The sequence below is a fragment of the Cavia porcellus genome, unplaced genomic scaffold, assembly GCF_034190915.1.
Source record: "Cavia porcellus strain 051 isolate PalLab524CR breed Dunkin Hartley unplaced genomic scaffold, mCavPor4.1 scaffold_17, whole genome shotgun sequence".
Classification (NCBI taxonomy): domain Eukaryota; kingdom Metazoa; phylum Chordata; class Mammalia; order Rodentia; family Caviidae; genus Cavia; species Cavia porcellus.
The window spans coordinates 58,245,883-58,273,676 of record NW_026947500.1 but is presented as its reverse complement, the minus strand read 5'-3'; the positions used below and the strand labels follow the sequence as shown (position 1 = coordinate 58,273,676).

Here is a 27,794-nt window from a genome sequence, read left to right as displayed (position 1 = left end):
GATGAAAAAAGGAATGAAGGTGTGTTATATAAATGCACCAACTCCACAGAATAAATGTAAACATTATGTACTGTAAACACATATTGTTGTCTAAATATTAAGTTTATGTAGTATTCCTCATAATTAAAACAAAATAATGTCATAAATTCTACATGTACAGTTTCATAACTATTTTTGTATTGTTCTGTCTTTTCCCAGGGCAACAGTTTTAGGACTCAACGGAATTGCTGGTAGTATTGGGGCATCACTGGCTCCCCTGTTGATGGTCCTAGTGACATATTATCCACCCTTGCCCTGGATCATCTATGGTGTTTTTTCCATCCTTGCCGGCTTTGTCACCCTCCTTCTTCCTGAAACCAGGAATCAGCCTCTGCCAGACTCTATCCAAGACATAGAAAATAAGTGAGTGAACCCTCTCACTGTTCCTTGGGGGAGTTGTGACAACAGTCACATGACGATACACTGTTTAGGACCAGTGCATCTCAGGCATGCTTAGACCTAAATTCTTATGTAGTTAGTGCCTTTGGTTCAGGTATAGCTCATCTGTTTAAACAGTGACTTCAAATGTTCCCCTAGGCTCTGAAGACCACACAAACCAGCTCTGCCCAGCACACATCACTAGATTTCATGGTAAATAGGGGAAAATCAAGTCGCTTGTCTCCCTATCCTAGTGTGACACACACACTCCTGGAGGAGTTTCACAAACATTGCCGAGATACAAATGCCAAATATTATCATCCTACAGATTTTGACCCCCCCAGCTGGTGAGTCCTGGTAAGCTCCTGGCAGTGGCCAGTTCTGGAAGGCCTGAGTTCTGCCCTGGTCTGGTCACTGAGTAATATGGGAAGATCATGTGTAGAATGAGGGCCCCTCCCACAAGTGACCATTGATCTCAGGGAAAGGGTCTTTGTTGCTTAAGATTCTGACCACCCAGTTTGAGAATGAAATTGTTGAACAAAAACAAGACAAAGGGCTACAGAAAGTACCTTTTTAAGTGAGGAAGACTGGGGAATGAAGATAAATGAGAGAGAGAGAGGACAGAGACAGAGAAGAAGAGAGTTAATAGAGGTAGATGATATAGACAGGTGATGATAGATGTATACAATGTATACATAGACATGATATAGATTAGATATAGATTGATATGATAAAGATATACATAGATTATACATAGATATATAGATACAGACAAACAGATATAGACACATACAAACATGGATGAGATAGGTAGATATAGATAGATAGATAGATAGATAGATAGATAGATAGATAGATAGATCGACAGAGAGATATAACTTTTTCTGTTTACATTTGTTTGTTGGTTTCTTTGTATTTGTCCCAGGATACAAGATTCAAGAAGAGCAAAACTGGAAAATAACTTAATCAAAGTGACACGGTTTTAAGAAATTCAAGGAAATGAATGTTGATCAAAAAGCAAAATAAAGAAAAAAACTTGAACCTTTCCTAGAGACAAGAAAAATTTGGGAAAAAAATTTAAATAAAAGGAGAAAATGGAAAAATGGATCTATTTGTAATTGTGATATAATAACTAAGAATAAAATGTCTACAAATGATCATAATCTGAATACATAACGGTATAATGGTATACTCTGAATATATAATGGTATACTTAAAGGAGCTATATAGCAGTATTTATGCAATTGTAGATAACTAGCATATTTCTGTATGAGAAAACTCAATTATACTTACAACATTAGCTAAGTGTGAGACTGTGCACTTGTAGTCTCAGGGAGGTTGAGGTGTAAGGATCACTGGAATCTTGGAGTTTGAGACCAGCCTAGGTAACATGGCAAATACTCACCTCAAAAAATAAGACAAAAGACAGAATTGATTCTTTTCCAGATACATAGTAGAGTCATTGGAGAAATAATTGCATTGAAAAAGGTCATAAATTTCCAAGAACTAAACAAATGCTTCCTAATTTATATAGAACTTAATTATAAGCAAGATGGTTCATTGTATTTTAAAAAGAGAAAAGTAAACAAAAATAAAAATTGTGATAGAGTTTCAAAACAGGGTAAGAAATTAACAATGGTTAATTAACAATGGTTATATATATAAAACAGGATAAGAAATTAACAATGGGTAGGGACAGAAGTTAGCTCAGCAGCTCAAGCACCTGCCTGGCAAGCGCAAGGAGTTAAGTTTTATCCCTAGTACAGAGAAAAAAGTAATTAACAATGGTTAATATATTAACAATAGTTGTTGTCTTCAAAGTAGCTGTTCAGATTACAAGACACAGATGTGCAAAATTAACCAACCAACTTAAACAAAACCAAGAATGGGACTTGGGCTGGGCCCTGCCAGGGGAAGAACATGCAGAACTTGATTATCAGGTATGCAGATCAGACCAGTAATAGCTGAGGCACTTTCACATCAAAAGATATATATTAACAGACATAAGATGTATAAATATTAATGTTTAACTGCACAATAGTCAATAAATCACAAGAGGAAATGCACATGAACAGATGGATACATAAAGAAAATGTGAAGTACAGATATATGTACAAGAGAGTGATACTGAGCCATAAAGGAGAATAAATTTGAGCCATTTGTAGGAAAATGAATGCATCATAATGCTAAGTGAAATAAATTAGACATCAAAAGTTAAATATCACATGGTGTCTTTTACATGACAAACCTTAAAAATAAATAATTTAAAAATCATAGGAAACAGAAGTAGACTGCAAATAGGAAGAAGATTTAGGGAGAAAGAAAGAGGGAAAATGGGAAGTGAAGGGAAAACAAATGTATTTGTGCATCAACTCCCCATGAAAAGTCTAATCAGTATGTACTATAAATACATGCCAATAAATAAATTACTAATATTAAGATCATATTCTAAACAAAAAATCTACATGAATAAAAAGTTAAACAAATAAACCATAAGTTTCAATAGAAAACTTCGTTGCCAAATTTAGGATTTCAAAATGTTTCATTTTTAGTTTTTAAGGAATCTCTATATTGATTTTCATAGTGGCTGTACCACAGTTTACATTTCTACCAACAATGAAAAACGCTCCTTTTTCCCCACACTGCCTGGATAGTATTATTATTTGATTTCTAGATGACAATCATTCTTTCTGCAGTGAGACAGAATCTCAGTGTTGTTTTAATAATTTCTTTTTTTTTATACTGGAGATATAATTTGCAACCTTGCTCTTACCAGGAAGGCACTTATGCCATTAAGCTAATCCCATCCACCTTAGTATGCGTTTCTTTTTTAATTTTGTTTAAACAAAAAAAAACAGTAAAAGGGTACAAGTAATACAGAATTTCAACAAATAAACAGTAAGAAATCACTAGTTAATAGATTACATATTGTCATCTTAGAAATAGTTGTCCAAGATATAAAATTAAAGCATAAAAGTGAGCATTCAAACAGTGAGACTGCAAACAGTTGCGTTCAGTGATCCAACAAAAACTTAGTAATACGGTCATCTGTCTTACACACCTAAACACACTTGCAGTTTTACCTTTTAGAGCACTTTCTTTTCCTTTCTTTTTTATAATAACAATTACATTTTGGTTTTATTACTCCCACAGTTCTTATTACTTTTTTTAAGAGAATAAAACCAAATGTGACAAAACAAAGCAGAGTCAGTCAAAACAAAGGATGTACATAGTACATGATGTAAAAACAGAATACAAGGTAATCAACAATGGTTACCATAATGCCTCTTGCTACCTTAAAAAGAATTGCCTATATCATCAGGTATAATAAAATTGAACAAAACAGTACAGAACAAAACGAATAAAACCTAAACAATGGAGACATTACAGATAGTAGTCAAACCAGAATGGCCATCACAGTGAATCTTATTGCCTTCAAAGTAGTTGCCTATACCCTCAAACTTTATACTATCAAACAAAAAAAATAGAGTAAAATCAGTTAAAATAAGATGGTGAGAGCAATACAGGGCTTCAAATCAAGTTAATAGGAAATCAAAAAAGTTACTATAATATATCCTTCTAATTTTTTTAAATTTTTCCCTTAATTAAAAAAATAATAAATAAATTTTTTAAAAAGAGGGGAGATTGAGATAAAAGAGGACATAACAATACAGGTCAGAACAGAACAATTTAAGCAATATAGTTTTTCACCATAAGATAACTTAACTTAATAGTAGTTACCATAGTGTCTCTTTCCTCAAAATATTTGAGTACAACTCTGTATACTGTAGCATCAAACATATCAAGACAGTGTGAAACCATTCAATTGGATGAAAGTATTACAGGGTATTTAGAACCATCTAATGGAAAACGAACAATAGGAGCTGGGGATTTAGCTCAGCGGCATTAAGTGCCTTCCTTGCAAGCAGGCAGTTGTGAGTTTGATCCCTGGTACCGATAAAAATGAAAAAGACAAAAAAAAAGTGGGAAAACGAACAATGGTTTCTATATCATCTCTTTGCCTACAAAAATTTTTGTTTATACTATCACATAAAATAAAATCCAATAAGATACAATATAATAAAACTAATGGAGACAAAAGAACAACAGTTTGATGGGACTTCAAAACAAGATGATATTAAATCAGCACTAGTTATTATGATGTCTTGTTTTCTTCAAAATAGCTGTTCATATCATCACAGACAATAAAATCAAACAGCTCAGAATAAAACTATTCCAATTAATGAGGGAAAACTATAAAAGGAAAACTTCAAAGCCATATAATGGGGAATCATGATTACCACATACTTTTATGTATTTATACCATTTCTTACACTAAGGAAACTATTCGGTATTCATACATGTGAGTTTGATTTATTTCACTTATGAGTATGGTCTCTAGCTGCGATTATTTATTTATAAATATCTCAATGTGATCCTTCTTTATAGCTGAGCAGTAACTCCACTGTATAAAAATACCACAACTTTTCTATCCATTCCTCAGTTGATGGACACTTAGGTTGTATCCAAGATCTGGCTATTACAAATGGTGATGCTATAAACATGGGAGCACATAAATCACTGTGGTATGATGCTTTCAGTTCTTCATACCACATGCCTAGAAGAATATGCCTAGAAGTGGAATAGCTGGAACAAATGGGACTTCCAATCCTAGCATTTTGAAAAATCTCCAGACAGACCTCCACAATGGTTGCACCAGTCTATACTTGCACCAGCAGTGCAGGAGAGTTCCTTTTTCTCCACAGCCTCTCAAGCATTTGTTGTTGTTGGTTTTCTTGATCCTGGCCATTCTTTCAGGAGTGAGATGGAATCTCAGTGTGGTTTTAATTTGCATTTCTCTAATGACCAATAATGATGAACATTTTTTCATGTATTTATTTGCCATTTGCATTTCTTCATCTGAGAAGTGTGTATTCATCTCAGATGCATCAATGGTGTGTTAAGGTCTCCTGTTATAATTGTGTTACTGATAATTTGGTTTTTCATTTCTGTTAATACTTGTATTATATAACTGAGTGCTCTGGAATTTGGTGCATATATATTTAATATAGCTATCGAAGTTTTCCCTTAACCAGTATGTAATGAACTTCTTTATCTCTCCTGATCATTATTGGTTTAAAGTTCACACTGTCTGCAAACAGAATAGGTACTCCTGCTTTTTGGGGGTTCCTGGTGCATGAAGTATTGTTTTCCATCTTTTGACTTTCAGTCCGTGAGTATCCTTTTGGGTTAGATGGGTTTCTTGTAGACAGCATAGGGTTAGATTTTGTTTCTTGACCCATTCTTCCAGTCTGTTTCTTTTAATTGGTGCATTGAGACCATTTACATTAATGGTTATAACTGTTATATGTTGGTTTATTGTTGACATGTTATCTTTCTGCTAATGCATCTTTATCTTTCTGTTCTGTTTAATTGTCTGCTTTTCTTAGTGGTTTTTTCCTAAGTGTATCTAAACTGTCTTTCTATATTCTTTGCAGGGTGGGCTTGGTGATCATGAAGTTCTTTTTTTTGTTTGTTTGTTTGTTTTGTCTTTTTCCTTTTTATTGGTACCGGGGATCAAACTCATGACTGCACACTGCAAGGCAGGTGCTTATTGTGCTGAGCTAAATCCCTAGCCCTGATCATGAAGTTCTTCAGCTGTTCTTTGTCACGGAACTATCTTATTTCTCCATCTGTTTTGAAGGACAGTTTTTCAGGGTACATCAGTCTAGGTTGGAAATCATTTTCCTTTAGGATCTCAGATACTTCACTCCATTCTCTTCTTGACTTTATTGTTTGTGCTGAGAAGTCTGCTGTGATTCTGATACGTTTTCCTTTATAAGTGATCTGTCTTTTCTTTCTGACAGCTTTTAATATTCTATTCTTATGTTGGATTTCTGGAGTGGTGATTATTATATGTCTGGGTATAGTTTTATTTTGATTATTACTATTTGGAATTCTATATGCTTCACTGATCTTGATGATGGTTTCCAATCTAATGTTTGGGAAATTTTCAGCTATTACTTCTCTAAATATCCTCTTAAAATCCTTTATGTTGTTCCCTTCTTTTTCATTTATCCCTATCAATCTTATGTTGTTTTTCTTTGTGTCATCTTGCAGTTGTTGAATTGTTATTTCTTGATTCCTTGTTATTTTTAAAAGATCTTTCCTTTCCTGTTCACTAGCTGCAATCTTGTCTTTGAGGTCTGAAATTCTATTTTCACTTTCATTGAGGTGGTTTTTACATCTTTCAATGGAATTTCTGATTTTCTATATATCTCTTTGCATCTGCTTTATGTATTCTATTTGTTTCTTATATTTTTCATCCAGGCATTCTATCATTTTGTTTAGTTCCTCCAATTTTTTTAACTGTATCTTCTTTAGATATGTTCAGTATCTCCTTCATTTCTTTTATCATTTCTTCTTTTACCTAGAAGATTATTTCTAGTTTGAATTCCTTTAGAGCTTCCTGGAGTTGCTTCTTTATTTCAGTTGCTATTATGTCTGATATTTCGTGTATGGCATATACTTTCTTCTATGTACATAGCTCCTAAGGCTTCTTGGGATGGGCTGGAGATTTGAGATTGTAATTTGGTTTTTCATTTTGCCATTTTCCTATATTTCTGTGTTTCAAGTGTTATTCCATGGCTTCCCCTGAGTCTGTTAGAAATCCTCTTCTATGCCTTCATCTCCTGGGACTCTGGCCATCCAGTTCCCAGGATTGAGAGAGGGTCACTGCGGGTGGGAAAGGCTGTTTCAAGACCCGCCAAGCTGGTCCAATGCAACAGGAAGGTTCCCTGTCCGGGGCCAAGCAAGGGTCCCAAACTAGCTGGGCTCGGGGGAAAGTGTAGGGGGTACTCACCCCAGGCTACCCAGCCTCTGGAATCAATGGCACCCACTTGCTTGCTTAGAACTTTAGAGCCCGCCAAGCTCAGCTGGGAATGGGGAGGCCGTTGCAGGCCTGCTCAGGACCCACCATGCTGGTCCAGTGCTAATATGCATTTCTTAAATGACCAGTAAGACTGAACTTTTTTTCATATGTTTATTGGCCATTTGTACTTCTTCATATGAGAACAGTCTATTCATTTCAGATGCTCATTTTATGATTGCGTCTTTAAGTTGGCAAGGTCTATTTTATTTTTAATTCTTTACGTATTCTAGATATTAGTCCTTTGAGGAGTAGCTGGCAAATTTTTAACCTATTCTGTAGGTTGACTCTTCATTAGTAGGTGTTTTCCTTCACTGTGCAAAAACTTTTTAATTTCATGCAATCCCATTTGTTGGGAGAACAGCCAAATACATATCAAGAAGCCAGCATGAGAAACCTCTCTTAGAGATTAAACAGCAAACATTTTCCCCTCTGGTTCCAGGAAATGATGCTCAAAGTGAAAATCAGAACTCCTCCAAAGTGAGCTGCAGCTATTCTCAGTGACAAGGTCCCAAGCTCCTCTGATAAAAGCCAAGTTCGTATATGGGAGCCAGCAAGACAAGCTCTTCCAGGAGAATCAATGGCTCCAAACAACACTTAGGAGAGCCCACAATGCTTCTCTCCTGCTCTCTAGGTCTCCTCTTTATGCTGGCAACAGTTCTCAGGTGAGCCATCCATGCTCAGTACTATGCTGATTCAGTTCAACTAGTGTTTAAGTTGACAACCAGTTACCAATGCACTACAAGTGTAAAATAAAATACAGACAATAGGAAATGGTTAAATGGATGTTTAGCATATGGGAAGAGAACTATGGGAGAGGAGAGGGAAGGGAAGAAAATGAGATTTTTTTAAAAGAGAATAAAAAGGAAAGATAAAGAAGAGACATGTACATGCACTGTGACCTTACAAGGTATGTGATCATCATGTATTACAAATATTTATATTTTAATTTTTTATTTCAAAAAGGATAAAACAAAACAAAACAAAGCATATCAGAACAGATCAACAGTGACTACCATAATGTCTCTAGTTTCCTTCAGAATAGTTGTCCATATCTTCACATACAATGAATTCAAACAAAACAAAATAGTATAAAACTGATCAGAAGAATGAAAACATTACAGGCCTTCAAAACCAGACAATAAGAAAATCAACAGTGGCTACCATAATGTATCTTATTCTTTTCAAAATAACTGTCCATAACTTCATATATATTGAAAGTAAACAGTACAAAACAAACTAAAACCATTCTAAACAAAGAATAAATTTATTACTGGATTTCACAGCATGATGATAGGAAATCAGCAATGGATACCATAATGTCTCTTATTCTTCAAAGTAGCTGTTCATATTTGAGAGGGAAAAAAAGTGCTCTAAAGGATACAACTGCAAGTGTGTTTAGGGGTGTTAAATAGCTGACCATATTAATGTTTTTGGTTGGATCATTGAACACAACTGTTTGCAGTCTCACTGTTTGAATGTCCACTTTGTATGCTTTGATACTATGCCTTGAGCAACTATCTCTAACATGATAATGTGTAATCTATTAACTGGTGATTTCTTACTGGGTTTTCTTTTGTAGTTTTGTATTACTTGTACCCTTACACTGCTTTGTTTTGGTTTTTTCTCTTTTTCCTTTTAAATAAAATTTTTAAAAAAACAAAGTAGCTGTTCATATCATCATGCATAATGCAATCAATTATTGTAAATTCTTTAGAAGTTCAAGTATGTTTAAGCCTCTACATATACATCTATCCTTTCTATAATAGAGGGAAAAACAAAACAAAACAAATTACTAGGAAAACAAGAAACAAAAAAAGACAAATGACAGTAACAAAATCCCAAAAAAATGACATTATAGGCTTTCAAAGCAAGGCATTAGGAACATAACAAAGGTTGTTATTTTACATAGTAATCTTCAAAACGGTTCCTCAGATCACCAGACACAAACATGGAAAGTTGATCCAATCCTATGAATATTAATTGTTTTGTGCCAAGAACTAATAGAATTTGTAGCACAATCATTTTAGCTATCTTAAGTGTATATACACAAATTTATAGATTTTTCCTTTTCCTTTTTCTTTTTTTTTTCTTTTCTTTTTTTTTTTTTATTTAAGAGGAAAAAGAGAAAAACACAAAACAAACCAAAGCAGCGTAAGGGTACACGCAATACAGAACTACAAAACAAAACAAAACAAACAAAACAAAACAAAAAAACATAACAGTAAGAAATCACCTGCTAGTAGATTACACACTATCTTCTTGAAAATAGTTCCTCAAATCACAGTATCAAAGAACACAAGGTGGACATTCAAACAGGGAGACTGCAAACAGCTGTGTTCAATGTTCCAAAAACATTGATAAAGTCAGCTATTTAACACCCCCAAACACACTTGCTGTTATATCCGTTAGAGCTCTTTTTCTTTTTTTTTCCCTCTCTTTTTTACAACAAAATTTACACATCTTGGATTTTATTACTCCTTAGTGCTTATTACTTTCTTTGGGGGGGGGGGGGAAGAATACAGTCAAATATGGCAAAACAAAGCTGTCAGTCAATACCAAGGATAGACATAGCACATGGTGTAGAACAGAGTACAAGTTTATCAACAATGGTTATCAACGTTTTCCCTTGTTTCCTTAAAAAGAATTGTCTATCTTATTAGATATTATAAAGTTGGACAAAACAGTAGAGAACAAGACCAATAAAACTTAGGCATTGTAAACATTACAGGACTTCCAAAGAAGACAATAGTCAAACCAGAATGGGTATCTTAGTGAATCTTATTGTCTTCAAAGTAGTTGCCTATGTCTTCAAACTTGATACTATCATATAGAATGGAACAGAGTCTAATCAGTCAAAACAAGATCATGGGAGTACTACAGGACTTCAAAACAAGTTAATAGGAAATCGAAAAGAGTTACTATTTATATATCCTAATTTTTTTGAATTTTTTCTTTAATTAAGACAAACATAAGAAATGAATAAATAATTTTTTTGAAACAAAAGGGGGAGATTGAGATAAAACAGGACATAACAATATAACAATAGAGGTCACAGCATGACCGTTTCAACAACCTAGTACTTCACCACCTTATAACCTGACTTAATAGTAGTTACCATAGTGTCTTTTTCCTTGAAATATTTGGATAAAACTTCATATACTCTAGCTTCAAATATTTTCATATCAAGAAGCCCAGAATAAAGCCTTTCTAATTAATGAGTGAAAACTTTATAAGGCTTCAAGGCCACCTAATGGGGAATCATGATTACCACATATTTTTATATATTTGAATCATTATTTACATTAGGGAAACTATTCGGTATTCACACATGTGAGATTGATTTATTTCACTAATGAGTATGGTCTCAAGCTGCGCCCATTTATTGATAAATATCTCAATGTGATCCTTCTTTATAGCTGAATAATACTCCATTGTATAGAAATACCACAACTTTTTTATCCATTCCTCAGTTGATGGGCACTTGGGTTGTTTCCAAGATCTGGCGATTACAAATTGTGCTGCTATAAACATAGGTGCACATATATCACTGTGGTATGATGCTTTCAGTTCTTCTGGGAATATGCCTAGAAGTGGAATAGCTGGAATAAATGGGATTTCCAGTCCCAACTTTTTGAGAAATCTCCAGACAGATCTCCACAAAGGCTGTACCAGTCTACACTCCCACCAGCAGTGCAGGAGAGTTCCTTTTTCCCCACAGCCTCTCCAGCATTTGTTGTCGAGAACCAACTCTTTGATTCGTTGATTCTTTGGATTGTTTTCTTAGTCTCTATTGCATTGATTTCTGCTCTGATTTTTATAATTTCCTCTCTTCTTTTGGCTTTGGGCTTGACTTGCTCTTCTTTTTCTAGCTGTTTGAGGTGTAGCATCAAGTTATTTATTTGTATTCATTCTGTTTTCCTGATGTGGGATCTCAGTGCAATAAATTTTCCTCTCAGAACGGCTTTCATTGCATCCCACAGATTCCGGTAAGTTGTATCTGCATTTTCATTTTCTTTTAGGTATTGTTTAATTTCTTCTTTAATTTCTTCTATGACCCACTGATTACTCAAGAGTGTGTTATTTAGTTTCCATGTGTTTGCGGAATTTTTGCAGTATCCTTTGTCATTAATTTCTAATTTCAGAGCGCTATGATCCGATAGTATGCAAGGGATGATTTCAACTCTTTTGCATTTGCTTAAATATGTTCTGTGAGCTAATATATGGTCTATTTTAGAAAATGATCCATGTACTGCTGAGAAGAATGTGTATTCTGATGTTGTTGGGTGGAGCATTCTGTATATGTCTATCAAACCCATTTGTTCACAGGTGTGATTCAGTTCTGTTATTTCTTTGCTCATTTTCTGTCTGGTTGATCTGTCCCTTGGTGTCAGTGGTGTATTAAGGTCTCCTGTTACAATTGTGTTACTGATAATTTGAGTTTTCATTTCTGTTAATAATTGTTTTATATAACTGGGTGCTCTGGAGTTTGGTGCGTATATATTTAAGATAGTTATCTCTTCCTCTTGGAGTTTTCCCCTTACGAGTATGTAGTGACCTTCTTTGTCCTTTATGGTCATTGTTGGTTTAAAGTTCACGTTGTCTGCAAACAGAATGGCTACTCCTGCCTTTTTTTGGATTCCTGCTGCATGAAGAATTGTTTTCCATCCTTTGACTTTCAGTCTGTGAGTATCTTTCTGGGTTAGATGGGTTTCCTGTAAACAGCATATGGTTGGATTTTGTTTCTTGATCCATTCTGCTAGTCTGTTTCTTTTGATTGGTGCATTGAGACCATTTACATTAATGGTTATTACTGTTAAATGCTGGTTAATTGTAGGAATGTTATCTCTCTGCTGTTGCATCTTTATCTTTCTGTTCTGTTTAATTATTTGCTTTGCTTAGTGCTTTTTTCCTTTGTGTATCTAAACTGTCTTTCAATATTTTTTGCAGGGTTGGCTTGGTGTTCATGAAGTTCTTCAGCTGTTCTTTGTCATGGAAGTATCGTATTGCACCATCTATTTTGAATGATAGTTTTGCAGGATATATCAGTCTTGGATGGAAATCATTTTGCTTTAGGATCTGGAATACTTCACTCCATGCTCTTCTTGACTTTATCATTTGTGCTGAGAAGTCTGCTGTGATTCTGATAGGTTTTCCTTTATAAGTGATTTGTCTTTTCTCTCTGACAGCTTTTAATAATCTATTCTTGTGTTGGATTTCTGGGATGGTGATTATTATATGTCTGGGTGTAGTTTTATTTTGGTTATGACTGTTTGGAGTTCTATATGCTTCACTGATCCTGATGTCAGTTTCTGATCTCATGCTTGGGAAATTTTCAGCTATTACTTCTCTAAATATCCTCCTGGCATCCTTCATGTTGTCTCCCTCTCTTTCATTAATCCCTATCATTCTTATGTTATTCTTCTTTGCATCGTCTTGCAGTTGTTGAATTGTTGTTTCCTGGTTCCTTGTTATTTTCAAAAGATCTTTCCTTTCCTGTTCACTAGCTGCAATCCTGTCTTCAAGGTCTGAAATTCTATCTTCACTTTCATTAAGGCGGTTTTTACAACTTTCAGTGGAGTTTTTTATTTCCTGTATATCTCTGTGCATCTGCATTATGTATTCTGTTTGTTTCTTATATTGCTCGTCTAGGGATTCTATCTTTTTGTTTAGTTCCTCCAATTTTTTATCTGTCTTTTCTTTAGATATATTTAGAATCTCTTTCATTTCTTTTATCATTTCTTCTTTTATCTGGGAGATTATTTCGAGTTTGAATTTCTTTAAAGCTTCCTGGAGTTGCTTGTCAATTTCAGTGGCTATTGTGTCTGATATATGAGGTGGATGGGATATATTTTCTTCTATATACATTGCTCCTAGGGTTTCTTGAGATGGGCTGGAGCTTTGAGGTTGTAATTTGGTCTTTCGTTTTGTCATTTTCCTATATTTCTGTGTTTCAAGTGTTATTTGAAAGCTTCCTCAGGATCTGTTGAAAATCCCCTTCTATGTTTGGAGCTACTGAGACTCTGGCGCCGCGCTACCCCAAGCCATTAGGCCTCCAGAACCAGTGGCCCTCCTCTGCCTGCTCAGAACTCCGCAGTTCCAGACAAGCTGGGCCTCAGGGACACTGTGCGCCCACCTGCCCCTTGGAAGCTCCACAGTTCTTCAATCGCAGCCGGGTTAGGGTACTCACCACAGGCCGCAGTGCTTCAGGAACCTGTGGACCCTCCCTGGTTGCAGAGATATCCACAGTCCTCCAGACACGCAGAGAGGCCGATGCAGGCACCCCAAATCTGCCCAGCTCCTCCTCTGCAGACCTATGGCCAGGCGCGGCAGCTAAACAGGCTGGGCTAGGCTGGTAGTGTGGGCCAGCCCACCTATCGGGAGTTCAGCAGGTCTCCAAGTGAAGCCGGGAATGGGGAGGCTGATGTGGAAGCCTCAAACCCACCTCTCCCCTTCACTGCACCTGGAAGCCTGAGGGAACTCCAGCAGTCTGGGTGCAGATATCCAGAGTCCTCCAGACACGCAGAGAGGCCGGTGAGGGCACCCCAGATCTGCCCAGCTCCTCCTCTGCAGACCTATGGCCAGGCGCGGCTGCTAAACAGGCTGGGCTAGGCTGGTAGTGTGGGCCAGCCCACCTATCGGGAGCTCAGCAGGTCTCCAAGTGAAGCCGGGAATGGGGAGGCTGATGTGGAAGCCTCAAACCCACCTCTCTCCTTCACTGCACCTGGAAGCCTGAGTGAACTCCAGCAGTCTGGGCGCAGATATCCAGAGTCCTCCAGACACACATGGAGGCCAGTGAGGGCACCCCAGATCTGCCCAGCTCCTCCTCTGCAGACCTATGGCCAGGCGCGGCAGCTAAACAGGCTGGGCTAGGCTGGTAGTGTGGGCCAGCCCACCTATCGGGAGCTCAGCAGGTCTCCAAATGAAGCCGGGAATGGGGAGGCTGATGTGGAAGCCTCAAACCCACCTCTCTCCTTCACTGCACCTGGAAGCCTGAGGGAACTCCAGCAGTCTGGGCGCAGATATCCAGAGTCCTCCAGATACGCAGAGAGGCCAGTGAGGGCACCCTAGATCTGCCCAGCTCCTCCTCTGCAGACCTATGGCCAGGCGCGGCAGCTAAACAGGCTGGGCTAGGCTGGTAGTGTGGGCCAGCCCACCTATCGGGAGCTCAGCAGGTCTCCAAATGAAGCCGGGAATGGGGAGGCTGATGTGGAAGCCTCAAACCCACCTCTCTCCTTCACTGCACCTGGAAACCTGAGGGAACTCCAGCAGTCTGGGCGCAGATATCCAGAGTCCTCCAGACACGCAGAGAGGCCGGTGAGGGCACCCCAGATCTGCCCAGCTCCTCCTCTGCAGACCTATGGCCAGGCGCGGCAGCTAAACAGGCTGGGCTAGGCTGGTAGTGTGGGCCAGCCCGCCTATCGGGAGCTCAGCAGGTCTCCAAATGAAGCCGGGAATGGGGAGGCTGATGTGGAAGCCTCAGACCCACCTCTCTCCTTCACTGCACCTGGAAGCCTGAGGGAACTCCAGCAGTCTGGACGCAGATATCCAGAGTCCTCCAGACACGCAGAGAGGCCAGTGAGGGCACCCCAGATCTGCCCAGCTCCTCCTCTGCAGACCCTTTTCCTTTTTCTTTTCTCCTATTCCCTGAGTTATTTTTTCCTCTTGGAGTAGATTCTTACCCTTTCACAATATTTATTGAGGATTTTGTATCTTATTGGCTCTTACAGTTTTTCTTACACCAGGGAAACCATATGATATTTGCACATATGGGTGTGATTTATTTCATTTATGAGTATGTTCTCAAATTGAGTCCATTTGCTTTCAACCAGGAGCTGAAGCTGTGTGAGGTGAGTTCCAGCTCACAGGCATTGGGCCACATAGAGTTTAAGACCATGGCTCCCAGTGATTAGATGCCTACCCAGCTTCCAGACACACTGGACTGGGCTCAAAGGTTTCACTGGCCTGACTAGACCATGCCCAGCAACCTTTGTTCAATCCAGGGAGCTGAGGACACGTGACATGACTAGGAAAAGTCCAGCGCATCAGCACTAGTCCAAGGAGAGCTTTTGACCATCATCCCCAGTGGTTAGGAGCCTGCCCAGCTCCCTGGAACACTGGAAGTGGCACAGGAGGTCCTGTGGGCCTGAATGGGCCATGCTCAGCAACCTCCATTCAGTTCCAGGATCCAAGGGCAAAAGAAGCAATTTCCAACACGCCCAGGGGAAGCTTTGGAACATCACTCAAAACACTGAAAAATAGGAAAATGACAAGACAAAAGACCAAAATGCAATCTCAGACTTCCAGCCCATCCTGAGGAAGCCTAGGAGCCACGTACATAGAAGACACTATAAGCCATACACCTGAAATGCCTGAAATAATAGCAACTGAAATAAAGAACTAACTCTGGAAAGCTATGAAGGAGCTCAAATTAGAAATAATTTCCCAGGTTAAAAAAGAAATGATAAAAGTAATGAAAGAAATGCTAGACACATCTAAAGAAGACACAGTTAAAAAATAAGAGAAACAATGCAAAATGAATCATTGGATTTACAATATAAGAAACAACAGAAGACATAAAGCAGGTTCAAAGGGATATACAGGAAATCAAAAATTCCACTGAAAGTTGTCAAAACCACCACAATGAAAGTGACTCCTGCATCTTCACTGATGCCTATTAATCTTATATTGTTTCTCTTGGCATCATCTTGAAGCTGCTGGATTGTCACTTCTTGCTCCTCTGTTATTTTTAAAAGTTCGATCTTTTCATGATCACTAGTTGCGATCCTGTCCTCAAGGTTCAAAATCCTCTCCTCAGTGTCATTTCAATGGTTTTGCCAGCTTTGAACAGAATTTTTGTTTCTTGTATGTCTCTTTGAGTTTGTTTCATGAATTCTGCATGTTTTCTATATTGTTCACTCAGTTTCAATCAGTTTCTCATGCTCCTGTACTTTTTTTCTCTATTTCTTCTTTAGCTGCACCCAGCAATTCCTTTACTAAGGTTGTTATTTTTGTCTTTATATTGCAGAGTACTTCTAATTTGATTTCCTCTATAGCCTCATGGAGTTGTTTTTTATTTCACTCGTTACCTTCTCAGAGATTTTTGGTGTGTTACTTTTGAAGTCCTCTATTTCAGTGTCTCCTGTACTTGCTCCTAGTAGACTAGATGTTTGAGATTGCATTTTGCTTTTTTGTTTTGCCATTTTCCCCTTTTGGATTAATATTTGGTCCTTCAGTCCCACTAGTATCAACTGTTGGTAGTGTGTATCTTGGGGCCCTAGAGTACGGTTTATGTTTGTACAGTTTCTGGGTCCCACAATGAATAGGTGGGCCAGCCACCTGACTTCCCTGTTGGAGAAGGCCTGACTAGGCAGGGCCTGTTGGGTGAGTTCTATGTTCTTCCTAAGCTGTCAAGCCTAGTAGTATTGATGTAGGTCATCTTTTAGGTCCTGCTATTACTTTATCCTCAGGTTATTTCAGGTCACCAAATCACCTTGTCTATAGTACTTGTGTTGGCTGAGGCCCTACTATGTCCCTATTGTGTGCCTGTGAGTCTCATAAGCTCTTTTGATTTTCTCCAAGTTGGGGGAGTCCTTTTTGGCACACTCCTCACTCTCCCTGATGTTTTCTGTGTGCAGGAAGGAGTCACCCACAATCTTGTCAGACTGACCAAGGTCTTACAGTTAGTTGGAGGGAGCTTTACTACTGGCTTATTTACCTACTGTACACCTGTATTTTAGCGGCATACTTACCACACTGACTGGGGCCTGCTGAGATCTTCCATTTGGGTGGAACAGTCACTGAATTTCCCATCAAGCTAGCACAGTTAATCCACTATAGTCCAAGGTTCTGGGAGAAAGGGTGGGAGCTTGGGTTGGAGTTCTGTGGCCCCACAAGGTCATGTGTGGAGATTATGGGAGTCATAGGAGGGGCCCAGGTCTAGGCCAGTCCTGTGCACACCTCTGGTTGGTGTTCCCCAGTCCCATGAGGTGGTCTTTGGAGACAGTGGGAGTCACAGGAGGGGCCCAGGTCTAGGCCAGTCCTGTGCACACCTCTGGTTGGTGTTCCCCAGTCCCATGAGGTGGTCTTTGGAGACAGTGGGAGTCACAGGAGGGGTCCAGGACTAGGCCAGTCCTGTGTGCACCACTGGCTAGAGTTTCCTGGTCCCACAAGGTGGTCTGGGAGACAGCAGGGGTCACAGGAGGGGCTCGGGTCTAGGCTGGCCTCATGTGCACCTGTCAGTGTCAGAACATTCTTTACTAAGGTCTCCTGTGCTAGAATCAAGGAAAGACCTTGACAAGGTCCAAACCACCATGAAGGCTTTGGGGTCAAAGTTATCACCTAGAGCTCAACAGTTAATGAATATGGGTAGATTTCAGCGGCAGAATTGTATTTCCATTGGAGAACAGCTTCAGTGGGTTTTGGGAGCTACTGGATACATTCATAATTGCACTGCAATCATCTTCTACTTCAGGAGCCTCAGACAAGTCACCCTCCACACCTTTTCCTTTTAGAAGTGGATGGACATCTGCAAACATGACTGAAAATTTAAAGGTTTTCATTGATAAAAGACTACAGCCACCTGATGAAGGAAATCCTACAAATCACAAATGATGAGTATAACATTGTGCCACAAAACCACTTGTCTTCTTGAAAATGATCTTAGCAATGTAGTGTCTTCTTTCTTACCAATAAAGGAAAATGACAACTCAAATATGCCCAACTCTGAGCTACTGCCCTTTCTCCAGATCCATGCAGTCAAGTTCAATGTAATGCCACAGGCCAGGAACACACTGCCAAACCTATGAGGGTGTTGCCAGTGCTACAATGGAAAAACAGCCCATTTGTACCTAATTGGAAAAGTTTCTTTCTAAAAATATGGAACTGATGGAAAAGAAATTTACAGACTGCATTGCCAGGTGTGGTGGTGCGTGCCTGTAATCCTAGCACTGAGGAGCCTGGGGTAAGAGGGATCATTGTGAGTTAGGCCTTTCAGGGCTACAAAAATAATTTTAAGGCCTGGCTGAACTACATAGAAAGACACTGCCTCAAAAAGAAGGAAAAGGAAGAGGAGCAGCAGGAGGAGGAGGAGAAGGACAGGTAGAGTGAGAGGAAGAGGAAGAGAAAAAGGAAAAAGAAAAAGAAAACCTATGGACTACATTAACTAGTGAATATATAGACTCTAGAAGCACATAGGTAATAGAATTGCTTTGTTAATGGTCTTGCTGCAAAAACCTTAACTTTTGACTCACTGAGATACCTCTAACACATTATGATTCTGGAGAAAGACTTTCAAATGGAGAAAGATAAAATTCTCACTACGTACATTTTGCTGCAGATATTTTTACAAGGCCAAAACCGAAACATGTTTATAAAAACTATTTAACATCCTTTGAAGGTCATCGACTTACATGAAGTGACCTCAGTGTTCAGTTAGACTACCCACCTTATTATAAATCCAGTGCTGCACACTAAGAACATAATACATTCAGATTATTTTTATTTGCAGTATTTTTCACTCTTATAGAAATTTATGTAAACATGTGTTGTTTAGATGTTTAAGATGTTTAAGGATTCTAATGCACTTCATTAGTTTGTATTGTATTTTATGCATGTGATTGATTCCATGCATGGAGTAAAATTTTTTAATAATAAGCATCCCTTTATTTGCTGACTGCCATTATAAAAATCAATTATATTTGCAACAAAAATATCTTCTTGAGTTGATGTCAGAGACAGTTATTCCCATAACATGTTAAGTAAAACAGTGCACATCACTACTAAGATGTTAAATTTTACATTATCTTTACCTCTTTCATCTTCTGAACAATTGGGTTGAACAAATAAGGTAAAAAGTTACACATTTATTTTTATCTTCAGGAATGTAAAGATCTAATTATTCAAATAGTTTTTATTATAAAACTAAACTCTGAAGGTGTCCATGAAATTGGCTTCTGTTTAAATTTTTCTCTTTAAATCATTAGTTTAACAAGGATTAGAAAAAACTCCGTTCAAAGTTTCTGACAGCAGAAAGAGTGAAAACATAAATCAGGTTTTAATTTGGCAGAACACGCTATAATGCCTTCTGTTATCATCACTTGAACAGATTCCCAGTTACTTGACTCCAAACCTGACAATGTCATTTTTTCTTTGTGAGCTGTTTGTTTAAAGCCTGCAGCAGCTCCTATAACTGCACTAGAGTCTGCCTTAGACTCACAGACATCATCTCCTTCTCAGAGGACTCCATTTCTGGGAAACATCAGTGTTCTCAATAACTGTAGTATCTCCAGCAGCTTCTACTATTTTTCACTGGGTAAGATCTTATGCAAATCACCAGCTACTTTTTTTCACTTTGCTCAGTTTCAAATTTTATGCAAGTTTCAATTAACTGTGTCAACTCTGACTTCTGTAACATAAGTAGTATCTGCTTTCCATTTCCATTTCTGCTTTCTCTAGCACCATTTCCAAATGTCATTCTCTTTTCAGATTTTCAATATCTTTATCTCTTTTTAATTGCTCTCTTTCATTGAAGATGTATTTGACAGCATCATCTGCTTAATCATCTTTTGTGACTCATTGACCTGAACTTTCCATTTTTGTCCCTTTTTTCCACATTTTTCAGTAGCTTTTGTAAAACTCCTTCTGTTTCTGCAAGGACTGACTTGTGTGTATCACACACCAACTGTAATAGTGTGTGCATTTTATCAGCTTCTCTCAACCTATACCCTAAAATCTTAACTTCTGAACCTGAAGTTCCAGCTATACATTCTTTTGCTGTCTTTTCAAACCCATGCAACCAAATTAGAAGGGATAGACACCTTTGGAAATAATTTTTAAGAACTTTTTTATTCTCCAACTCAACAGCTTCTTGTTGAAAGCTACTGTTGTCTTTCCTTGGAAGTCTTGTTCACTTTGTCCTGCATTTTTTTCAGCTGACACCAAGGCTTCCATTGTTTCCCAGTTTTTCTCCTGAATGTCACTGTTTTTCTTCCTTTGATATTCAACAGCATTCTTCAAAGAATCTAACTTATTCTGCAGTCCAGTTATTTCTTTTTTTCTGAAATTACTTTTAGTGATTCTTTGTGAGAGGGAAAAGATGACTGTTGGTAATTCTGTCGCAAAAACTGCTTACTCTGGAATTTAAATAATTTGTTTTCATCTTGCACCTCCTTTAACAGATTTGTTTTGCTGGAAAGATCACTCTCCCTCTCTTTTAGCATAGCTTCTACCATCTTCATTTTCCTTTTCTTTCAACACAATTTCAAGTTCTTCAAATTGTCATGCAAAAATGTACCTCTTGAAAATCATGTTTTGCCACTTCTTGAACATGAGCCAAAGGTCCTGTAACCATTACCCTCCATTGGCAAGGTTCTCTTCTAAAACAGCTTTCATGGTATTCACCTTTTCCTCCTTACTGTAAGTTCTGAAGCTCCCAAACTTGAGAAGTGATAGAAAATTGTTGGCCCTTTTGATGTGGACATTTCCTATTTCTTCTTTAAAGCCTCTACTTCCTCTTTTAAATCTTGAACAGTTTTTTTCCTTATTAGCAACTTTGAGAAGTTTGGCTTCTAGAAATTCTCCCACACATTCGATCTTTCCAATTTTCTCATGAATCAGTTTCTTAAGTTCTTCAGCTAGAGTTGCAAAAGAAACCTGATCATTTTGCTGAACCTTTAAGTCTTGGACTTCTTTTATCAGAGATGCATTTTCAGTTCTTATTGCATTCACTTCCTCCTCCTTCATGGCCAATCGAATAAATCCACTTCCAAGTAATTCCTTGACAGTAGTTTAATTTCTCGCTTTTTTGTTGAATGCATTTTTTCCACTTATTCCACAACTTTATTGGGTTGTTCAAAGATAAGACTCTGTAGTCTTTGAATTTCTAATTTTAATACTTTGTTTTGGTCATTTACAATCTTAAATTCCTCCATTTTGTTTGAAATTTCACATGGTAACTTATCTTCAAGCAATTTTATTTTATCATCCTTAACACAAATTTTTTTTGTATCTTCTCCAATTCACGTGCTGCAGCAGCCTGCTCATTTGCAAAAGCGTGTAATTTCTGCATCTTTCTGCAGCTTTTAATAAGAAATTCATGTTCTGTGTATCCTTAAATTCCTTCTCTTTACTTGTTAAATGATCATGTTCTCTTGCTAAAGAATCTTCAGTCTGTTTTATCTGTTTACCCTTTTCTGCAATCACTTTATGTAATTCTGCTAGAACTGAAGAAAGGTTGCTACCTGGGCTACTACCTGGGAATGAATTTGTTGAATTCATACTTTCAAGGCCTTATTCTGTTCCAAAACATCTGACCTTGCATTTGTAGAGACTCTTTTTTGTTCACCCTTTTTTGCTCTGATTCCATTAACCGCCTTAATCTTTGCTCCAATGTTGTTTTGATGCCAAAGTATCTGTAAGTTTACTATGTAGACTCTGTACTTCATTTTCTTTGGCCACAAATTTACTCTGTAAATCTTGCTGTGCTGCCTCGTATTCTGCTGTTCTTTGTAAGATGTAGGTTTGAACTTCTGCCCACCTTCTTTCAGCTTCTTGGAGTTGAACTCAGCTGAGTAACTGCTTGCTCAGCATTCTTCTTGTGGACTTTCTCCTGTTGACACTTCCCTACGTTTTTGCTCAACTCATTTACCAATCTAGCATAATCCTGGCATAGTTTATTTAGTTCTGCAGACTGCTTGCTTTCCCATTAACTTGTATGTTGCTGACAGCATCTCTCAGTGTACCCTTTCTGGGCTTCAACTGCGCTATCACTGCTTCCATCTGCTCACAAAGTTGCTGAAACTTCCTCTGCATCTGTTGAGTCACTTGATAAATGACGTGTATTTTGTTCTGAAATGCATTATGTTCCTTTTCTAATGTTCCAATTCAACCTTTCATCCTTACTATAACCACATTGCTTCTTTCTTTCTCTGTCATTTCCAGGGTTAACTGTTTACATCACTTTTGTAGCAGCAGTGACTCCTTCACAGCAGCAAACAATCTGTGCTTTTCCTGAAGCTGATGCAGGAGTGCAGTCAATTCTCCTTTATTTGACTTCTTTAAAACATCTTGTATCATACCAGACTTTTTCTTCAGTAGGTCTACAACACAAAGAGCCTCATCTTCAGAAAATGTCATGGTCTTCAAGGACAGAAGAAAATCTTTAAATTGCACTTCAGCATTTTCTTTGTCAGTTTCAATCTTTAAGTTTTTCAGACCCATGTGTCTGGATCCCTTCTGTTTGGCCAGGTTTAATGAGATCAGTAATTTATCTCTTATCCACAAGCTCTGAGTTAGCATTCTCCATCAAAGGAACAGAAGTACTTGCATAAATAAGGGATCATCTACCCCCTCATTTCCTGTAATCCTGCTTCTCTGATGAAACTTTCTTCTTTCCTGATCCACTTTCATGTTTAGTCTCTGGGAGGGAGAGTAATACTTCTTGCTTCTTCAAAGGCACAATCAGAGTCTCCATTGGTTCATCTTGGTCACCTGAGGCTGAGAAAAAGCAGGGCATGGGAAGCACACCTAGAAGCTCAAGCCTGCAGTCCCAGCCAGCAGCAGCAGCAGCGCCCAAATGCTGGCACTGCCCACCCAGCCCAGCCAGGAGGTCAAAAATGTTTTATTTAGGTAAACACATTCTATAGTCTTTGAAGTATAAAAATAGTACTTGATAGGATATTTCATTTTTTCTTTTTTAGTTATTCTTGGAAAATTAGATACTTGGAGCCTTTAATTCAAATCCAATTTGCATTTTGTATTGTTTAGCTGAAGTAATGAATAAAATGCAGTGTTTGATACGTGTAAAATTAATTTATACCAGTATTGTTAATATTATTTGTTTCTCATTACGTTGCTTAAATTGTTGTATTCTAACCTGTGCTGCTGTGTTATTATGTCCTCTTTTATCTCAATCTCCTTTCTTATTATTTATTTATTTATTTTTATCTTTTTAATTAAGGGAAAAAATTAAAAAATAGCAGGATATATTATAGTAACCCACTTTGGTTTCCTATTAACCTGCTTTGAAACCCTGTATTGCTCTCATCTTGTTCTGACTGATTTTCCTCTATTCTGTTTTGCTTGATGCTACCAAGTTTGAGAGTATAGGCAACAACTGTGAAGACAATAAGATTCATTGATGCCCATTCTGGTTTGACTATTATCTTCTTTTGAAGTCCTGTAATGTCTCCAATGTTTTGATTTTGTTGGTTTTATTCTGTACTGTTTTGTTCAGTTTTATTATGACTGATGATATGGGCAATTCTTTTTAATATGGCAAGAGGCATTGTGGTAACCATTGTTGATCACCTTGTATTCTGTTTTTACATCATGTACTATGTCCATCCTTTGGCTTTGACTGATTCTGTCTTGTTATGTCACATTTGGTTTTATTCTCTTCACAAAAAAGTAATAACTGTGGGAGTAATAAAACCCAAAATGTGTAATTGTCATTGTAAAAAAGAGGAAAAGAAAGTGCTCTAAAGGATATAACTGCATGTATATTTAAGTGTATAAGATAGATAACCACATTACTGAGTTTTTGTTGCATCATTGAACAGACCTGTTTGCAGTCTCACTGTTTGAATGTCCACTTTGTATGCTTTAATTTTGTAACTTGAACAACTATTTCTAAGATGACAATCTGTAATCTATTAACTAGTGATTTCTTACTGTTTTTTTTTTGAAATTCTGTATTACTTGTACCCTTTTTTTGTTTTTTTTTCCTTTTTCTCAAATAAAATTTTAAAAAATGTATTATTTGTTTCATACTGTGAAGATGCAGGTAGGAAAGTAAAGATCAGAACTGGACAATTACTTTTTAGGATTGTCGTATTGGGTTTGGTGTTTCACATTTGTATTGAACATTTGCATTGTTTAATCTCAGTAACCTCAGATGGTGTAAGAAAATGAGCTGATACAAGTTCTCCAAGGGTTCTTTTCTGACAAGTTTAATATGTGATGTTCTGAGAATGAAAAATTGAAGGAAAGGACTTATGAATCAAGAAGGATTGCTCTTGTTAGCAAACTTAAATTTTGGAATTTACAACTATTGTATATATGTTGAAAGGTGATATATTTACATGTGAAAGTAAATACATTCCCTCTGAAAGCTATTTGTCTTAAGTAAAGAGAATTCTTCATTTTCAACTAAAAAAAGAATGAATCTAAGGGTTCTCACAACTTAAAAAAAAAAGGAGAATAACCGTGTGAGGTGATAGCTATGTTAATTGGTCAATTTGCAGTGATCATTTATCAATGTAGATGTCTACCCAAATGGAAAACCAAGCCACACATGTGACATAAGCCTATAGTCCCACTTACTTGGGATGCTAAAATATAGGAGGTCTCCTGGGCAATTGGCAGAATGCTGCCCGAAAATACAAATATATAAATTTATTTATTTATAAATATAAATATTAAATAAATAAAATAGTTGGATATGTAACTCAGTAGAAGAGCACTTTCTAGAGAATTCAAGACCCTAGGTTCAATCTCAAGAACCACAAAAGTAAGCAAATTCTACCCTAAATACATGCAATTTTTATTTTTTAATTGTATCTCCTTAAATCAAAAAAAAAAGGTTGAGGGGCTGGGGATTTAGCTCAGCGGCATAAGCACCTGCCTTGCAAGCAGGCAGTCGTGAGTTCGATCCCTGGTACCGATAAAAAGGAAAAAGACAAAAAAAAAAAAAAAAAAGGTTGGCATACTCAAACTTCCTAAGTTTAAAACTAACTACAGGTGAACTGAGTTCCAGCACACCAGTGCTGTCCTGGGGAGAGTTTAAGACCATTGCTCTCAGTGGTTAGATGCCCACTCAACTTCCTGAAACAGTGGACTAGGCTCAGGAGGTTTCGCAGGCCGGACTGGAGCATGCCAAATGACCTTTTTTCACTCCAGGGAACTGAGGCTGCAGGAGGTATGTTCCAGCATGCCTGCTCTGGCCCAGAGAGACCTTAAAACCATTGTTCCCAGTGGTTAGGTGCCCATCCAGCTTCCTGAAACACTGGACTAGGCTTGGGGGGTTTCACGGGCCTGAACACAGGACCACACCCAGTGATGTTCTTTCAATCCAGGGAGCTGAGGCCACAGGAGGTGAGTTCCAGTGTGCCAGTACTAGCCTGAGGAGAGTTTAAGACCATTGCTCCCAGCAGTTAGGTGCCCTCTCAGCTTCCTGAAACGCTGGACTAGGCATGGGAGGTTTCACAGGCCAGACTGGACCATGCCTAGGGACCTTCTTTCAATCCCAAATGTGAGAATGGAAACTGACATAGAGATTAGTGTAGCATATAGAACTCCAAATGGTCATAACCAAAATAAAACTACACCCAGACATATAATAATCAACATCCCAGAAATCAACATAAGGAATTAAAAGCTGTTTGGGACAAAACACAGGTCACCTATAAAGGAAAACCTATCAGAAGCATAGCAGACTTCTCAACACAAACAATGAAGTCAAGAAGAGAATGGAGTGAAGTATTTCAGATCCTAAAGGAAAACAACTTCCAACCCAGACTGATGTACCCTGAAAAACTGTTCTTCAAATGGACAGAGAAATAAGGTACTTTCATGACAAAGAACACCTGAAGAACTTCATGACCATCAATCAAACCCTGCAAAGAATACTGAAAGACATCCTAGATACACATGAAAAAAATCACCAAGCAAGGCAGACAATTAAACAGAATGGAAAAGTAAAGATAAACACCAGAAAGATAACAGGTCAACAATAAACAAATATATAACAGTTATAATCATTTTTGTAAATGGTCTCAATTCACCAATTAAAAGAAAAAGACAGGCAGAATGGATCAAGAAACAACATCCAACCATATGCTGTCTGCAAGAAACCCATCTAACCCAAAAGGAAACTCATAAACAGAAAGTAAAAGGATGTAAAATAATACTTCAAGCAACAGGATCCCAAAAAAAAAGTATGGGTAGCTATTCTGTTTGAAAACAATGTGAACTTCATCCAAGAATGATCTGAAGAGATAAAGAAGGTCACTACACACTAGTTAGGGGAAAACTTCAAGTGGAAAAGATAACAATCTTAAATATCTATGCACCAAATTCCAGAGCACCCAACTATACAAAACAAGTATTAAGAGAAATGAAAAATCAAATAAGCAATAACACAATTATAACAGGAGACATTAACATGCCATTGACACAAAGGGACAGATCAACCAAACAGAAAATCAGTAAAGAAATAACAGAACTGAGTGGAAAGGTGGCGGATAAATAAGCAGCAAAATACAGAGGCTCCCTGAGACAGAATAACACATCATGAGGAGGTCTGGACAAAGGGAGATGGATCCTCTCAACTCAGGAAGAAACTAAAGGGATAAGAACTGGTCAAACATGCACTCCCAGGGCTACCATTGGAGCAGCTACGATTAGAGACCACAGTGCCCTTGATGCAGTAACGGAACTCATGTGGCCATGACTAACCAAGCCACCCAAACTCCCACGGCTTCGACTGAGCTGACTGAACTCCCACTGCTGCAACTTGCTATAACTTCAGACTTGCTGGAATCACGGTCATGATGAAGTCTGAGGTTGGTGAGCCCAACAGAGAATGGAGCCGGCAAGGGACCTGCATTACCCACGGTGAGCACTGGGAATAAGACCCTCCCAGGGGAAAGGGGCACCAATGGGACAACATGTTGGAATTGGGCAGGATGGGCAGGAACAAGGAACAGCAGTGACTTCAGTCAGTTGTTCCATTCCCGAACCAGATTGGTGGGATATGCTTGGCCTGGATCATACCTCTGGCCCGGACCAAATAAGTTGCCCCCAACCAATTCCTTACACAGGGTGCACACTAACACAGTGAAAGCCTTTGCAGGTTGACAGACCCAGAGGGGAGGGGCCAGCATACTCCTCCCTGGCATGCATCTTAGTGGTCAGTAGCATACTGGAGAGAGCAAAAAACCCTAGCCAGCACTCTTCCGAAGAACCATAATGAACAAGGAGAGGGACTGGGATCTCCTCCATACCCCTGTTTGGAAGAAACCAAAAACATGACAAGAGAAAGAAACAAGAAAAAGCCTCCAGCCCCGAACCCTGAGAACATTGATCCAGGAGAGGTAAATACAAAAGAGATTGAGGGCAGCAAACATGCAATATCAGAGACGGCACAAGGGGACATAAAGAGATATCTTTGGGACCTCATAGATGAGCTCAAAAGTGAAATATTTAATCAAGATATAAGTAAATTAATAAAAGAAATGTTAAGCAGATCTCAAGAAAACACAGACAGAAGAATGAAGGAACACAAAAAAAGAGAGAAACGTTCAATGAAGAATATGAAGTAAACCTAGAATACATGAAGCAGATTCAAAGAGATTACCAGGAAATAAAAAACTCCATTGAAAGCTGGCAAAACAATCATCTTTAATTTCCTATTAACTTAATCTGGAGCCCTGTATGACTTATACTGCTT

The 27,794-nt window shown here is 38.0% G+C and overlaps 1 protein-coding gene and 2 pseudogenes across 2 annotated transcripts in view; 2 read left to right on the top strand and 1 right to left on the bottom strand.

The window, feature by feature from the left end:
• LOC100726646 (organic anion transporter 7) overlaps positions 1–9,137 on the top strand; it is an 81,424-nt gene extending 72,287 nt beyond the window's left edge. The window contains exons 9-10 of one of the 2 annotated variants that reach the window (XM_063228284.1): positions 199–402; positions 7,788–9,137. In XM_063228284.1, coding sequence (XP_063084354.1) covers positions 199–402; positions 7,788–7,794 — 211 coding nt within the window. In that variant the 3' untranslated portion in view covers positions 7,795–9,137. Of the gene's footprint in view, positions 1–198; positions 403–1,342; positions 1,525–7,787 lie in introns of those variants that run through there. The other variant, XM_003467902.3, reaches the window with a different exon arrangement.
• Positions 9,138–15,114: 5,977 nt separating this feature from the next.
• On the top strand, positions 15,115–18,286 carry LOC100730345 (putative uncharacterized protein C10orf88-like; annotated as a pseudogene).
• A 1,281-nt stretch (positions 18,287–19,567) lies between these two features.
• On the bottom strand, positions 19,568–22,859 carry LOC100730623 (kinectin-like; annotated as a pseudogene).
• Positions 22,860–27,794: the final 4,935 nt, after the last annotated feature.